The 16,580-nt window shown below is 39.9% G+C and overlaps 1 protein-coding gene across 1 annotated transcript in view; it reads left to right on the top strand.

Annotated features, from left to right (window-relative positions):
* Positions 1–1,489: 1,489 nt before the first annotated feature.
* The window catches only part of CCDC192 (coiled-coil domain containing 192), a 199,875-nt gene continuing 184,784 nt past the window's right edge, over positions 1,490–16,580 (top strand). The window contains exons 1-2 of the mRNA XM_036307719.1: positions 1,490–1,551; positions 6,638–6,689. Coding sequence (XP_036163612.1) covers positions 1,490–1,551; positions 6,638–6,689 — 114 coding nt within the window. The remainder of the gene's footprint in view (positions 1,552–6,637; positions 6,690–16,580) is intronic.

Genomic DNA, 16,580 nt, shown 5'->3' on the forward strand with positions numbered 1-16,580 from the left:
AAATCCTTCCCCCATAGTATTCATTTAAGGAGAGCTTACAATGGAGAAGTCACTCTGTTTTTTCAAGGACTTTTTGAAAGTCTGTGTTGGTGTCAGCCAATCTCCCCACCTCTCCTTTTGATTAGTGCGATGTAAGATAAGAGCAATAACCATTATAAATAATCAGTGCCTACACTACCTTTCACCAGCCATTACTGAGATGACCTTCCTTTCATAAATTGTTATGAACCAAATGCCTGGTGAACATCTGCACATTCTTCTATCATATACTAAAAAATGATCAACTCTGTGGCTGTTTTAATAAGATGGGCTAAGGGAACAGAACAGAATGTTCGAGCTGGAAGAAATGACAGAAACAGCTCAAGTGAGACTTTTATAAATAAGAAAACTAAGGTGAGCTGACTTGCTGAATTCTATACTGGCTGCTAACTGGGTGCAATGCCAGTCCTTGTCTTTCCACATCTACCTAGTTAATGATTTTTCCAGCCAGACACCAACTGCTCAAGGTTCATAACTTTACTCATAGGATTGTTTTACCAAGGGGCAGGGGGCTTAAAGTTCCTTTGGAGAAGTAACTGCTAATTACACTGTTTACTAGTAATTGGCCAGTTCTAACTATACCCTTTACTATTATGGTTATTTGATCTATATGCTGTATCCCTAGAAACAAGTTCTGTGATTTAAAAAACCACTAACCAAGCTGATTTGGGATAGGCTGTGTGACTAGGTTTGGGTGAGCCCAGGAGATAAGGGAGTGATTTTCATCCACACACTGCAGAGCTCGCACATGTACTTCCTGCCAGAGCAGGAAGTAAAGTGAACACAGACTGACCTGGATCCACACATGTGTCCGGGAAGAGATGTCGCAAATGGCTGGGAGCAAGTGGCTGCTGTCTTCAGATGAACAACAGAGCGGTAGCGGCTGCACATGAGTTGTGACAGGGAGCAGAGGTCCAGCTAATCAGGCATAAAGTAGCACCTCTGCAATGCTGTGTCAAGAAAGAAGTCTTAATTAGGATACGGCCAGGTAGGGTTTCTGTCGGGGGCCAATGAGTCCCAGAGAAAGTCATCACAATTAGGGATCTGTGGCAAAAACCACTGAGAAGCCTGTAACCCAGTCCATTGCTGTGTCGGCACCCCTCTCTAACAAGCAGTGTGACTATTTCCTTAGCACTGGTCCTGGAGGTAGCAGACTAAGGTTCGAGCACAAAACCACTGCTGCTGGCCACTCTGAATGCTTTTTTCAGAAATAATGAATATGCAGTGATTCCTCGTTTATAGTCATATCTGCATCTGATTGGTGAGGGGTTTCTGAGGCTTTGTAATTGGGATTTTTTTTCTTTGAGAAGTTAACTGTCTTTTCCACAGCCATTCTGGTCGCCTAGCAACAGGGGACAGCAGAACAGTAACAGGGATTCTAAAACCCTAAGGAATGGGGATAGCTGATGTCTGTCCCATGGACAGGATACCCCAGTGGGCCTGACCTGAGATGGGACAATGTTATGGCAGTAAATCTGTGGCTCCGGAGTCTGAAACCCCAGAGAGAATCAGGTGAGTCCACAGCTCTTCTTTTCCCAAAATAATTCATAGGATTTTGAGATAAAGTAACGTTTGCTCAGTGCTCCCAGGAAAACCTTTCTATAAAATCTGGGGGAAAACATTAGACAGACTTTTCATCCTTTCTTGGGGAATGACCCCGTTATGTGAACCAGGCTGTCTTCCCAGATCACAGGGCAGGACCTGAACACACAGTAGGTCTTCAACAAATATTTGTCAAATAATAAGCTGTCTCTCACTTGCTCTTCTCAAAAATCACATCCTCACCCTAACCATTTTACTGGTGTAGGAAGGGGTGTGGGGGGCGGGGGAGCTGACCTCGGCCTTTTTTAGAGCCACAGCAATAAAATGTCACCTTCACTGCTCTGTTGACAGGAGATATACACAAGACAGGTCATTCCAACACCCCCAAGTAAAAGCCCAAACCAAATCTAGCTACAAACATGGAAGCACAGTTCACCTCTGTAACTGATCTATGGTTAATCACTGGAAAACTTTCATGCTGACACAATACTCATTTCCCTCTCAAACGTGGAATTACCTTCCATTTTGAATTTTCTTATACACCTTGGATGAGAGCTGGACCCAGGAAGGCGGTATTCTGTGAGTTATGGTCACCTGTAACCATAGCTCTGCTTTGTGAAGCTTTAAAATGTATTTTTTTTATGACATGAAATGTGTGGGCCTTGTTTTTTATTTATTTTTACTCTTGAGTCTGTGGGTGATGTGGGAAATTCATAGAGCCCCCCCAATTTTATGTGAAGTGTTTCCATATGCAAAAGAGTGCACAAACCTCAAAAAATTAACAGTCTTTGGGAGGGAGGAAATTTTGTCTGTTGAAAATGAATTTAGCAAACACTCATTTTTTTAAAATTTCCCTGAACATTGCACCTAAAGAGATAATATGTCCGTGTGCTGACAATTGGAGAGGTGAACATGTTACCAAATGGAAGAAAAATGCCCTGTGGTTAACAACTTTGGAATGAATAGCCCAGTGTCCGGCCAGCAGGGAAGCCAGGTGGAGGGTCAGACTTTGCTCTCACTGCCGACGATCACTGGTGTTTTTGTTTTCCTGGTAGATGAAGCTCCGTGTTCTGTGCAAGGAGAGAGCGGGGCTCTGAGGCAGGAGACCGTGGGCCACGCTACCTTGGTTAACCTTTAGGTGGGTTCAGTTCAGCTCCTTCCCTTCTAAGCAGGAGTAAACTGGTCCCATTATCTACTTGCCTGCCCTACTTTCTTTCCCCTCTTCCTTTCTTCTCATGCCCTCAGACAAACCTTCTCCAAAATTTGTACAAACCAAATGGGAACTTGCTTCTAAGTTGTTTACGTAAGGGAGGGTAAGGCCTGGGATGCAATTAACCTTGGGAATAAAAAAAAAAAGCATCTTCCCAGGAAACTCTTTCCTGTAAAAATTGGGTACTTTTAAAACTTTATTAAAATCATTTATTCAGAGGGACTCATTGGTGACTGATTACCAACTTCAACTCAGCATTAAAAACATAAGGTAAAAGGTTTGGAAAACAGAAAGCTTTCACTTAAAGGAATCATGTTTATGTTCTTGTCAAGCACTGAGAAAAAATAACTGTAAAGCTTACTTACAAGTCACATTATCATTCCCTGCCAGTAGAAATTTAAATAAATTTTTTCAGTTTTCCCATGAACAGTGAAGAAAACACTGCAATGAAAACAAGCTTTGTAAATATATTTGTTCATTTTAATTTGTTTTCTCTTAGGTTAATAGGCTTTACAAAGCTTTTCCCCCTTAATTATGGTACAACATGACTTGTACTGTGTATGCTATGCTGCTATGGATACTCTAAGGCCATGACTCATGACCTTTAAATATTATTGTCAGGCAGCCAAAGGTCTCTCACTTTTATTTATTTATTTATTTATTTATTTATTTATTTATTTATTTATTTATTTATTTTTTTAGCTCTCTCACTTTTAAACCAGTAGTTTTGTTTCAGGCCCTGTTAAGAGAAGGTGGTTTCAAATAGTTTTCTCTTGTTTATTTGTAGCACATCTGAATATGCACATTAGGGTTTTATACTCAAATGTTTTGTTTTGTTTTTTTGGCTTCATTTAGTGACATAATATGAATTTCTTGTTTGGAATGTCATTGGGTGACAAAAAATATAAATAAGGTATAGTCCTCATATTCCTATGAGGGTGTCACTGAGAAATGCAAAGACATAGGCCGACAAATAATGATGTACATCGTGAAATGTAATAAGGGATATAAAACACAAACATCCAAAAACTACAGAGACAAGAAATACCTCTGATTGGTAGGGTCAGAGAGGCAGCTTTTGAGCTATAGTGTGAGGAATGGGTAAGGTTTGGACAAGCAGAGAAGAGAGCGTGGGCATTCTAGTTGGAAAAAACAACCTGAGAAAGGGATAAATGCATACTCTGGAACTATTGGGTAGAGTCTGGTGAAAACATCAGTTTCGTGAGCTGCACTGATAGAAGATAAAATTAGTAAGAAGGCAAGAGGGACCAGCCTAGGTTTGTTGTGTTGTGTTGTCCAGCAACTGTGATAACCAAGAGGCTGTTTTCCATTTCATGATAGTTACTCTCAAGTAGAAAGCACCAAAATACTGTTTGTTTGTTTTTATTTTTTTAGGTACAGTGCAAGGAAAGTAATTACTTCTATCAGAACCTCAGTGTGTCCTTCCACTAAGTGGGGATTTCATTAATTTTGCTCAATAGTCACTGATTACTTTGTGAACATTTTAAATGAATTTAAAAAATTTTTGAAAAGTGAGAGGCATGCACAGAAATATGGAAATAAAATAATATATTTGTTAGGGAGATAGTAGGATAGAAAATAATAAAAGTACCCCTGGCCTTTAAAGTAAGGTTTATTGGCTGGCTAAAGTAGAATGAGATTTATTAAGATTTAAGATTTATTAAATCATCTATTTATGCATTCATTTATTGAACAAATATTTATAGACCTTCCTAGCCCTCTTCAGGATGCTAAGGATAGAGTAACAAAAATAACAATAGAAAAAAATTATATTTTCAAGGAGTTTACATTTTCAGTAGGGAAGAGACACAATAAATACAATAAATAAGCAAATGATGTAGCATGTTAGAAGGTTTTAAGTACTTCAAAAAAATAAGCAAAATGATGAGGATGGATATTTTAATTTTCAATGAGGTGCATATGGCAGGCCTCACTGAGAAAGTGATATTTGAGCAAAGAGATGAAGGAAATGGGAAAGAACCAAGTAGACAGGTGTGGAGAAAGTATTCCTGGCAGAGGAACTTGAGATGGGAGTCTCTATGGGTGTCTAAGGAAGAGTGAGGAGGCCGGTGTGATTTGCAGGGGAGAGGTTGAGAAGGAGAATATTACGTGGGGTCAGGAGGGACTGGGATGGAGCCCTATGGTGGATGGGAAGGCTGAATGGCAGAGACATCTGTAGGACCTTGTAGGCCATTATATGGACTTTGGGTTTTATTCTGAGTGACATGAGATCCCTCGTTTGAAGGTTCTGAGCACAGGATTGAAATGATTTTCCTTATGGTTGATGTATGGAAAACAGAATATAGGGGGCAAAGGTGGAAGCAGAGAGAACCATTTAGGAGGTTAATTCAATAGCTCAGACAAGAGCTAATGGCAGCTTGAACCAGGTGTTAACAGTGCAGGTGCTGAGAATGGCCGGATACTGGACATATTTTGATGGTAGAACCAAAAATTTCCTGGTGGATTGGATATGGGTTCTGAGGTGAAAACAGGAGTCAATATTTTAGCCTGAGCAATGATGTCATCAACTGAAATGGGGAAGACTGCAAGTAGAGAAGATTTGGGAGTAGGGATCAGGAGTTAGGTTTTGGAAATGTTGAAATTAAGATATTTGTTCTTATCTCAGAAATAAGATATGAGATGTCAAGAAGGCAATTGAATGAGTGAATCTGGAATTCGAGGAAGTCTGGACTAGAGATATGTATTTGGGAGTGATCATCATATTGATGGTATTTAAAGCCAAGCGGTTGAATGAGATCACCAAGGGAGTGAATGTAACCAGAGAACAGAAGATGTTCTAGAGCTCGCCAAAGTCGAGTGCTCAGGGAGGTGGGAAAGGACCATCAAAGGAGACTGAAGAGCAGCAGGTGGCGCAGGAAGGAAACCTAGGACCTTAGGGTGTCCTGGAGCCAAGTGAAGAAAGTAGTTCCAGGAGGGAGGGATGCATCATGCCAAAACCCTGAAGTAAGGTGAGTTGTGACCAGCGACCCTTGAATGCAGTAATGTGGGGATCACTGGTGAATTCAGTAAGTGCAGTTTCTGTGGATCACTTTAACAAACTGAATGGAGTGGCTTTAACAAAAATTAGGAGGAAAGGGATTGGAGACAGTGAGCATACAGTTTTGCTATAAAGGCGGGCGGGGGCGGATATTCAAGCAGAAACTAAAAGGTTAAGAGGGTTTGAGATGCAAAGAATAACAGCATGTTTGGAAACTATTACAAATGATCCAAGAGAAGGAGGGAGAGAGGGAGGGAGGGAGGGAGGGAGGGAGGGAGGGAGGGAGGGAGGGAGGGAGGGAGACTGAGAGAGAGAGAGAGAGAGAGAGAGAGAGAGAGAGAGAGAGAGAAAGAAGGAGAAGGAGAAGGAGAAGGAGAAGAAGAAGAAGAAGAAGAAGAAGAAGAAGAAGAAGAAGAAGAAGAAGAAGAAAAGAGAAGAGAAAATGAATTCCCCAAGCGTGCTGTTTCATAGGTTAATATGCTTCCCTCCCTCTACTTCTTTTTTTAGAGGAAAGAAGAGATTTCGCAGGTTTACAGAACAGATTGTACTGTTTGGACTGCTTATTCTCAAGAGAACCTTTAAAGGCTATTTATCTTCTCTGAGTAAAGTTTACATTCCATAGTTTTGACTTCCTTTGGAAATGTTCAGAAATTGACATTTGGAGGAAATACTTGAGGAAATTTATCTTCAATATTACAGTATAAAAACCTATTTAGGGTGGTGGTGGTGGTGGTGGCGGTGGTGGCGGTGGTGGTGGTGGTGTGTGTATACAACTGCGTAAGCTTCTGAAATAAAATGTTGAAATTAAAACTCTTCCTTTATTCCAGCATCACATCTGGAAGTTTCAAGTCAGAGAAACAACAAAGAAACAAACTATCGGTAAGAAATAAAGTTTGCATTAACTATTTAAAAAAACATTAAAGTTAATAAAACTGTAACTTCTTTGACTAATGTTGAAATTTTTTCCTATGTTTCACGTTCATATTTTACTAAGTAAAGATTATAAAAATAAAACACAGAATTTTCTTTCTCAAGAAAAACGAGGTAAAGTGGGCAGGTGCCAATTAGGGGATGTTATTGGGCAGCAGGGAAGTTAGGGTTGGTGTGGTGTGGCCTTTTCCATTCTCACTTGCTCTTGGTGGCCCTAGGATATCATAGACATCCTGGGTTACTTCAAACATTTTCTTGTACATGAGGTAATCCTAGAAGTCAGACATGATACAGGTGGGGTAAGTTACAGTATTTGAGTTTACATCACAGTCTATTCCAGAGAGTTCCAGTTCATGCTTTTTCAACTCAGTTGATGACATGCCTAGTTCTGACCTCTGAGGTCTTCTCTCTTCCTGAGACAGCAGCTGGGTCCTTTCTACCTGAGCCTCATCTAGACCCTCCTTAGGCCTCAGGTGGCAACTGTGCGGGTTGCTGATAAGTGTGAAAGCTGAGTGATTGTGCCGTAACCGGTTTGGCTCAGTGGACAGAGCATCGGCCTGCGGACCGAAGGGTCACAGGTTCGATTCCGGTCAAGGGCATGTACCTTGGTTGCAGGCACATCCCCAGTAGGGGATGTGCAAGAGGCAGCTGATTGATGTTTCTCTCTCATCGATGTTTCTAACTCTCTATCTTCTCTCCCTTCCCCTCTGTAAAAAATCAATAAAATATATTTTTTACAAAAAAGCTGAGTGATTGCTACATGGGGGCTCATTATACTAGTTCTCTACTTTTAAGTTTGAGAGTTTCCCTTACAGAAAAAAAAAATCTATCTGTACACTGTGGATTCAGCTTTGGTAAGGATCCCCTAGACCCCACCCATAGACAATTCTGAAAGAACCCTTTCAGCTCTAATGTAGAGGCAGTGTGAAACAGAAGAATGATTGTAGGACTAGGAATTAGGCCCAAATCAGTCACCTCCAAACTGTGTCATGATAGCCAAGTTAAACTCTCGAGCCTATTTTTCATCCATAGAATGAGGACGATGAGACTTGAATAGTCTACAGGGATACCTTGGAGATACTGCAGCTTTGGTTCCAGACCACCACAATAGTAAAGTGAGTCACATGAATGTTTTGGTTTCCCAGTGCATATAAAGTTATGCTCACACTATACTGTAATCTAGTAAGTGTGCAATAGCACTATGTCTAAAAAGTGTACATACCCTAATTTAAAACTGCGTGATCACTAAATGCTAAACATTATGCGAGCTTTTGGTGAGTTTAATCTTTTTGCTGCTGGTGGGTCTTGCCTTGATGCTGACGGCTCCTGACTGATTAGGTGGTGGTTGCTGAAGGTTGGGGAGGCACAGCCATTTCTTAAAATAAAACAACAATCAAGCTGGACACATCAATCGATTCCTCTTTTCATGAAGGATTTCGCTGTAGCACGTGATGCTGTTTGATAACATTTGGCCCAGAGTAGAATTTTTTGCAAAATTGGAGTCACTCCTTTCAAACCCTCTGCTGCTTTATCAACTAAGTTTATGTGATTTTTCTAAATCCTTTGCCATTTCAATAATCTTCACAGCATCTTCACCAGAAATAGATTCCATCTTAAGAAAGCACTTTCTTTGCTCATCCATAAGAAGTTTAAGTTTCTTAAACTTCACTGGTTAAGGCTTTATCATGAGATTGCAGCAGTTCAGTCACGGCTTCAGGCTCTGCTTCTAATTCTGGTTCTCTTGCTGTTTCCACCACATCTGCAGTTACTCCTCCACCAAAGTCTTGAACCCTCAAAGACATCCATGAGGGTTGGAATCAACTTCTTCCAAACTCCTGTTAATGCTCATATTTTGACCTCTTCCCATGAGTCACAAATGTTCTTAATGGCATCTAGAACGGTGACTCCTTTCTAGGTTTTCAATTTACTTTGCTCAGCTCTCTCAGAGGAATCACTATCTATAGCCTTACAAAATGGATTTCTTAAATGATAAGACAGAAATCAAAACTGCTCCTGATCCAGGGGCTGCAGAATGGATGCTGTGTTAGCAGCATGAAAACAACAATAGTCTGCCCTAGCTGGTTTGGCTCAGCAGATAGAGTGTTGGCCTGCGGACTCAAGGGTCCCAGGTTCAATTCCAGTCAAGGGCATATACCTGGGTTGCGGGCACATCCCCAGTAGGGGTCATGCAAGGGGCAGCTGAATCAATGTTTTTCTCTCAACGATATTTCTAATTTGCTATCCCTCCCCCTCTCCCTTCCTCTCTGTAAAAAAAATCAATAAAATATATTTTTTTAAAAAAGAAAACAACAATAGTCTCATCGTGCATCTCCCTCAGGGTGACCAAGGTGCACTGTCAGTGAGCAGTAATACTTGTAAAAAAATGTTTTTCCTAAGCTATAGGTCTCAACACTGGACTTAAAATATTCAGTAAACCATGTTGTAAAGAAATGTGCTGTCAGCCAGGCTTTGTTATTCCATCCATAGAGCACAGGCAGATCAGATTTAATATAACTCTTTTTTTTTTTTAATATATTTTTATTGATTTTTTACAGAGAGGAAGGGAGAGAGATAGAGAGTTACAAACATCGATGAGAGAGAAACATCAATCAGCTGCCTCCTGCACATCCCCCACTGGGGAAGTGCCCGCAACCCAGGTACATGCCCTTGACCGGAATCGAACCTGGGACCTTTCAGTCCGAAGGCCGATGCTCTATCCACTGAGCCAAACTGGTTTCAGCAGATTTAATATAACTCTTAAGAGCCCTAGGAGTTTTGCAATGGTGCATGAGCACTGGCTTCAACTTAAAGTCCCCAGCTGCATCACCCTTAACAAGAGAGTCAGACTGTCCTTTGCAACTTTGAAGCCAGGCAATGACCTCTCTCTAGCTATGAAAGTCCTAGACAGCATCTTCTTCCAATATAAGGCTGTTTGTCTACATTGAAAAATCTGTGTTTATCTCGGCTAGATCATCTGGATAACTTGCTGCAGCTTCTTGCTGCTTCACTTTCCACTTTTTTGTTACGGAGACGCTTCTTTCCTTAAACTTCATGAACCAACCTCTGCTAGCTTCAAACTTGTCTTCTGCAGCTTCCTCGCTTCTCTCAGAACTGAAGAGAGTGAAGGCCTTGCTCTGGATTAGGTGTTGGCTTAAGGGAATGTTGTGGCTGGTTTGATCTTCTATCCAGGCCACTAAAACTCTCTCAGCAAAAAGGCTGTTTCACTGTCTTATGATTCATGTGCTCACTGGAGTAGCACTTTTCACTTCCTTCAGGAACTTTTCCTTTGTACGCACAAGTTGTTTGCACAAGAGGCCTAGCTTTGGGCCTACCTCAGCTTTTGACATGCCTTCCTCAGTGAATTAATCATTTCCAGCTTTTGATTTAAAGTGAGAGCATGTGACTCTTCCTTTCTCTTGAACATTTAACCATTGCAGGGTTATTAATGGCCTAATTTTAGTACTGCTGTGTCTCAGGGAATAGGGAGAGCGGAGGAGATGGAAAGATGGGAATGGTGGGTTAAGGGAGCCGTCAGAACACACATTTATGACTTAAGTTCGCCATCTTATACGGGCGCTGTTTGGGGAAACTCAAAACAATTACAATAGTAACATCAGTGATCACTGGTCACAGACCACCATGAAAATATAATAATAATGGTAAAGTGAAATATTGTGAGAATTATCCAAATGTGACACAGAGACAGAGAGTGAGCAATGCTGCTGAAAAAATGACACTGATAGATTTGCTTGATGCAAGGTCGCCACAGACATTCAATTTGTAAAAAGTGCAATGTCTCCAAAGCTCAATAAAGCAACGTGCAATAAGATGAGGTATGCCCGTGACACAAATGAGATATGTGGAATGCAAAAGTTATTGGTTAAGGACCGACAAGGGTAAAGGAGTACAGGAGTATAGTTATTGGAAATCTATAGCATTCAAATGGGCTTTCCTGTGGGCCGAGGGACCCTGCTCTTTGAATATTCTTGCTTCTTTCTGGATTCAGCAGTTCTGCTCTCCCAGCATCACCAGCTAAGAACAACTGATCTAGTGAGGTGCATACCCAGAACCTCACTTCTGAACAATTATTTTGTTCATAAAAAGTTAACATCTCTTTTCTAAGTATAGTTCATTTAATCTGGCCCCAGAGAGAATGGATACACCTCTCAAATCCACCATCATTTTCAGAAGGAGGGCTTTTAGAGAATAAATAAAAGTCAATTAGATTAGTAAAATATGACTTTAATTAAAAATTTATTTTCTAACTTGGAGGGCTAGTTTCATCTTAGATGGCTTTTATTTTTCAGTTAGCAAAAGAGAACCTAATAATGAGTTTTTATTTTATATAGTGGGCCTATTTATGGGGTATCCCTCACTGGTGCTACAGGAAACATTGATCTCTGGTTAGAACCCTTGGGTTAGCAGTTGAATTGGGGTTTTGGAAATGGGAGACTTTAGGTCTCCCATCTGGTACTGCCTTTTCCTCTAACAATGCTAATCAATTAGCACTCTAGAGGCAACCCTGTCACTGAAAAGGACCAGGTGCCAATCACCACACTCAGGATTTTTGCCTAAGGCTCCCAATTAGCTTCCAGAGTTCAGAATCTATTTCCTTTCAATTTACATTTAACATAGTTGGGAGCCCTGGGGCGTGAAGTAGCTGGTTCTGCTTTAGTTACTGTATTTTTATATTTCTAAAAGAATACATTTAGCTAAAGGAGGCTAGGATTAAAGACTTCAGGATGTGCATAGGATGTCCACAATTAGTGCTGCTCCCTCACTGCACAATCCTCTTTAAATTTTGGAACTCACAGAATGATCACTCAGCAGAACCTATTCTGCTCTGTACCATGAAGAACCAAATTGCAGGTGGACCTCAGATGCCTCTTTTAAATAGTTCTAGTTAGCTTTGGTAGAGGGGATAGAGATGAAGGATGAAATTTGTTCAATGTTATAAAGAAGTCCTGAAAACTCATGCGCAATGAATTACACTCTACCTTGTGGCACCACTGTCTGGAGACCCTGGTTCCTCATTTTCCTTCAGAATACTGTTTCAACTTTTGGACCCCCCTGGTAAACGGTGCCTTCTTAGGATGAGGACTGGCCTGCACTCATCTCTGTGTTCCTGGGACAAAGTTTCTGACACTAACAGCACTCAATGAGTATAGTTTGAAATAGAGCAAATGCATTGCAGTAGGTGATTGACAGATACCATCCCTCTGAATCCTTATAGCAACAGACAGGGGTGATGTCCAGAATCATCACCTATTCTATGGACATACTTCTTCTAATTATTATTAACACGTTAGAAATGAAGTAATTGAGATACAGAGAAGCTGAGGGAGATTTCAGGTGTTGAATGATCAATGAATATGTGTTCACTATATATAGTAGGAATAATATGGGACAATCCAGTGAGAGTTAGTTTATTTATATACACTTCTTGGGTGCCAGGTTGTCCCTGTTTATCTGGATCTTATTCCTTTGGGCCTGTAGAATATTATTTGAACTGTTGCCATTGCCCCATTCTAACATCCTCTGACAGAAAACAGCCAGTGCATGTAGATCAAGCATGTCAAACTCATGGCCCACGGGCCACATACTTCATTTATTTGACCTGTGTTAGTCTTTGAGTTTGACATGCTTGACGTAGATCATCTCATTTGAAACTGTTTAGGAAATAAAAATTCTATTGCAAGGAGGCTTGGCCTCAACAGGATAGCTGGCTCAGGATTTCTCCCCCTGAACTATTCCTGAGAACTGTGATGCATAGAAATGAACATGTAAACCATATGATGTCACTGGCCCTGTGGACTGGCACACAGTGAGAATATGGGTATGAGTTCATTAAAGCTAGGGTATGTATAGAGTACTTCACTCATTGCGCAAAACTAAGCTTATTATAAAACCTCATTATGCCATTTAGCTTTCAAGTTATAATTTAGTGACGGCTTCATTTAAAAAATCATTATGTTACATGACAAATATATGAAAACACTTTTAAAATTTTTGATTTGTAAGTCAAATTCATAACACACCGTATAGGGAGTCAGCTTTACAAAATGACCGTAAAGTAGCTAAAACATTTTACATTTGATAAACTGGGGAAGGCAAGCAATGCCTTGAATTGTGTCAATTTTTATAAATTCTGTTCTTTTTTTAGTACTTGGTATAATACAGCATTATTTTTCAGGAAGCATATATTTGATAATATTTCTCACATTTCTAAAATTTAGCATTCTAAAATGGCTTTTAGAAGATTTCTCCTTTTGATGAGCAAACTCTCAAATCATTAATGAATCACAGTTAATGTATCACTTGTGCTTTCAATTGAACATTTCAAGTGGTTTAAGAAGACATTCCTATTTATACTTAACATGAGGTCAATATAGAACTGTAGTTCTGCATATATTTAAATACAAAGATTTGCTACTGTTCTAGGAAGTAGGTTATTTATTTATTTATTTATTTTGCCATTCTAATAGGTGAGAAATATCTCAAAACTTTTTGTTTTGGATCTTTTTCCTACCTTTCTTCCTCCCTCCTCTCCCCCCTTTGCTGAAGCATACTTGCCAAATTTAAAGTGTACAAGTTGATGAATTTTGACATATGTTTACACACATGAAACCACAACCCCAGTCAATCAAGATAATGAAACTATTCATCGCCCCCAGAAGTTTCTCATTTTAATAACATTAGCTCCAGAATTTCTCATTTGAATAATAAGGTCTATTTAACTTGTGAGCAGAGACCATAAAAAAGACCTTAGCAGTTTAAAATGAGGCTGGCCAAAAACTGAAAAGTGTCCTTTAGAAAATGATCCTTTGCAAGCAACCAGCAAGACAACTTATTTTATTTTTAACTTCTATGATAAAGTAAATGAATAAGTAACAAAAGGTCCTGTTTTCACATGCAGATGTGTTCCTTTATATTTTTTAAATGTCAACAGACAAATAAATTTAAAAAACATGGGGCACTGAAGCAGACTGTTTACAGATAGGATGTTTTGCAGAATTTCCCCAATAGGCATGGGTGGCACAAAGGACCTCCATAAAATGAAGCATTTGAGTGTCTGCAAATTTGTTTCATCAAATGCCCATGACATTTTCTCTCAATTTGGCTCCTTCAAATGGTAAAAACTTCCAGACAACAGGCATTATTTGGGAAAAGCGTGCTAATTTGTGCTGTGCAGTGCTGACGCGTTTCATTTTCTGTGCCAGCGAAAATGTTGAGAAGTTTGTGTGTAGACGAGGAAGGAAGTTGTGAGATGTAAAAAAGGTGACAGAAGTCAAATGTACCGTATACATTTAGATCCATAAAAGTTTAATATATGTAGTTAGTTGAATTTAAGGATTGCTCTGAATTAATATTCTGGATAAAATCAAGTTTCCCATACAATTTTCTCATCTTCTGAAACCTGAGTGTTTAGATCAGAGCAAGGGTGAAGTATGTTTTGGGGGCCATCTGAGCAGTCAGTCTGACTTTTAAAGAGCACATCAGTTGCTGTGGTCTGAAGAAAAATACTTTCCCACACGTCAAAGTGTCCTTGAGAGAGAATATCCTCCAAAGGGCCTAGCGGCCAGTGGTCGGCAAACTCATTAGTCAACAGAGCCAAATTTCAACAGTACTTCTTCAAAATAGACTCTCCCAGACTGAAAACTGACTCCTGTGCACGGGCCACAAAGTTTCAAGCGCACTGTACCACACCTGCACGTGGTATTTTGTGGAAGAGCCACACTCAAGGGGCCAAAGAGCCGCAGTTTGCCGACCACGGGCCTAGCCAATTATTCAATCTAGCCTTTCTCCAGGAGGAAATCTCCCCTGGGGAGGTGCTCTTTGGATGCTTGGCGAGAAGGGAGAGCCTGCGGTGACCTGGGCACGAGGAGCTCATGGATGCAGGCTCTCAGGCTAGAGCCCGGCCTCTGGCTGCCTTCATCTCATCAGGCCAATCGGATAACACAGACTTCATTTGTTTTGATAGTTTTGTTAAACTGAAATTTGCTGCTGGGAATAATAACCCCAAGTCATCATGTCCGTCGCTGAGCTGTTTGTGTTAGATCAGGTATCAGAGCCAGTCGGTTGTTTCAAAATATTTCTAATAATTTGAATCAATGTGGTGTGTTATCTGTACTTAAGGAGGTCCAGAGAAATGGAGCATTTCTCCAAGTTTTGGCTAGAGTTTGCTTCTTGCAAAAGTTGACTTTCTCCTCAAACAAAATTGTGCACTAATGCACAGACATGAAAATATAATTTAGTCCTGAAAATTCTATACCTCATAAGAAAACTTACACTCACCACTATTTCAACCCATTTAAGAAGAATTTGTTAATATTCAAAATAAGTAATAGAAAACATTTGTAACATTTATTACAGTACTAGCTGTACCCAGCCACGCGTTGCTGTGGCTCAGTCTGGTTAAATGGAAAAGAAAGAAAAGAGAAAGCGCATGTTTCTAATATGTTTAATTTCACAATGCTTGTGAGTATACAATATTTTTTGTTGTTCCATTGTCTGTGCAGATATAGAGATTGTCTGGTTTGCCAACTCTAGAACAAGCAACATATAATTGTCCATCTGAGAAGCAATCCGTGTCTAGATCTAAACCGCACAATTCTAAAGATTGGCCTTGAGCTTTGTTGATGGTGACTGCAAACACCAATTGAATTGGGAATTGCAATCTCTTAAATTGAAATGGCATATCCGTTGGAATCATAGGAATGCGAGGAATGAGGACATCTTCACCTTTGAAAGGTCCTGTCAAGATTGTTGCTTCTACGACGTTGCTCATTAATTTTTTTACTGCAAGTCGCGTGCCGTTGCAAAGCTTTGGCTGGTTGATATTTCCCAACATGATAATTGGTACGCCGATTTTCAATTGCAGTACGTGCGGTGGCATCCCTGGCAGATGGAGTGAATTCAAAAACTCTGTTGGATAATGAACCGCTTCATCTGCTTCCACAACAATGTCGACAGACTTGTATGTGACTGCCTCGCTTTGAACATTAGACTGAATAATATTGTTAAGTTCGTAGACGTCTTTGTTCTTGGCCACAAGAATAGCTCGTTCACTCAGCCAATCGTGATTCTTATAATTGGTTTGAATATTGGAAAATACTTTTTCAACCAATTCTTCTTTTGACGTCACTAAATTGCAGAAGTTATGAGGCAATGAAATTCGTCCTGAGGTCAGATCAACCCGCACCGTTCTGTTCCCAATTTCCAGCAATTGATGTGAGAAAATCTCAGCTGATCAATCGTTTTGTAGCTAGACACGCATATTTGTAGTTAATTTTATCTACAATTTATAACTGTAAACAGAAACATCGAAATGGAATCGTAAAATATTTAGTATAGCCTGTGTTGCTTTGATGTCCAACAGATGGCGCTGTTTTTCAAAAAAGCATGTTTTTACCTGTCACAGGTGTGACATCTATATAATAGTCTATCTACGTATATAAAAACACGCGCATATTAGAATGCAACATTGTGTCAAAATTTCAAAGCAATCGGTGAAGAACTTTCGGAGATTTAAGATTTTGAACAAATGAACATTTACATTTTTATTTATATAGATAATATCTTTAATATACTAAGTTCTCATAAAAATCAACGAGGAAAAGATTTACCCTTAAATTAAAAAAAGAATGGTTGAGCATTGACCTATGAACCAGGAGGTCATGGTTCAATTACTGGTCAGGGCACATGCTGGGGTTGTGGGCTCGATCCCCAGTGGGGGCCATGCAGGAGGCAGCCAATCAATGATTCTCTCTCATCATTGATGTTTTTATCTCTCTCTCCCTCTCCCTTCCTCTCTGAAATCAATAAAAATATATGTATTTT

Source organism: Myotis myotis, unplaced genomic scaffold, assembly GCF_014108235.1.
Source record: "Myotis myotis isolate mMyoMyo1 unplaced genomic scaffold, mMyoMyo1.p scaffold_m19_p_5, whole genome shotgun sequence".
Lineage (NCBI taxonomy): Eukaryota > Metazoa > Chordata > Mammalia > Chiroptera > Vespertilionidae > Myotis > Myotis myotis.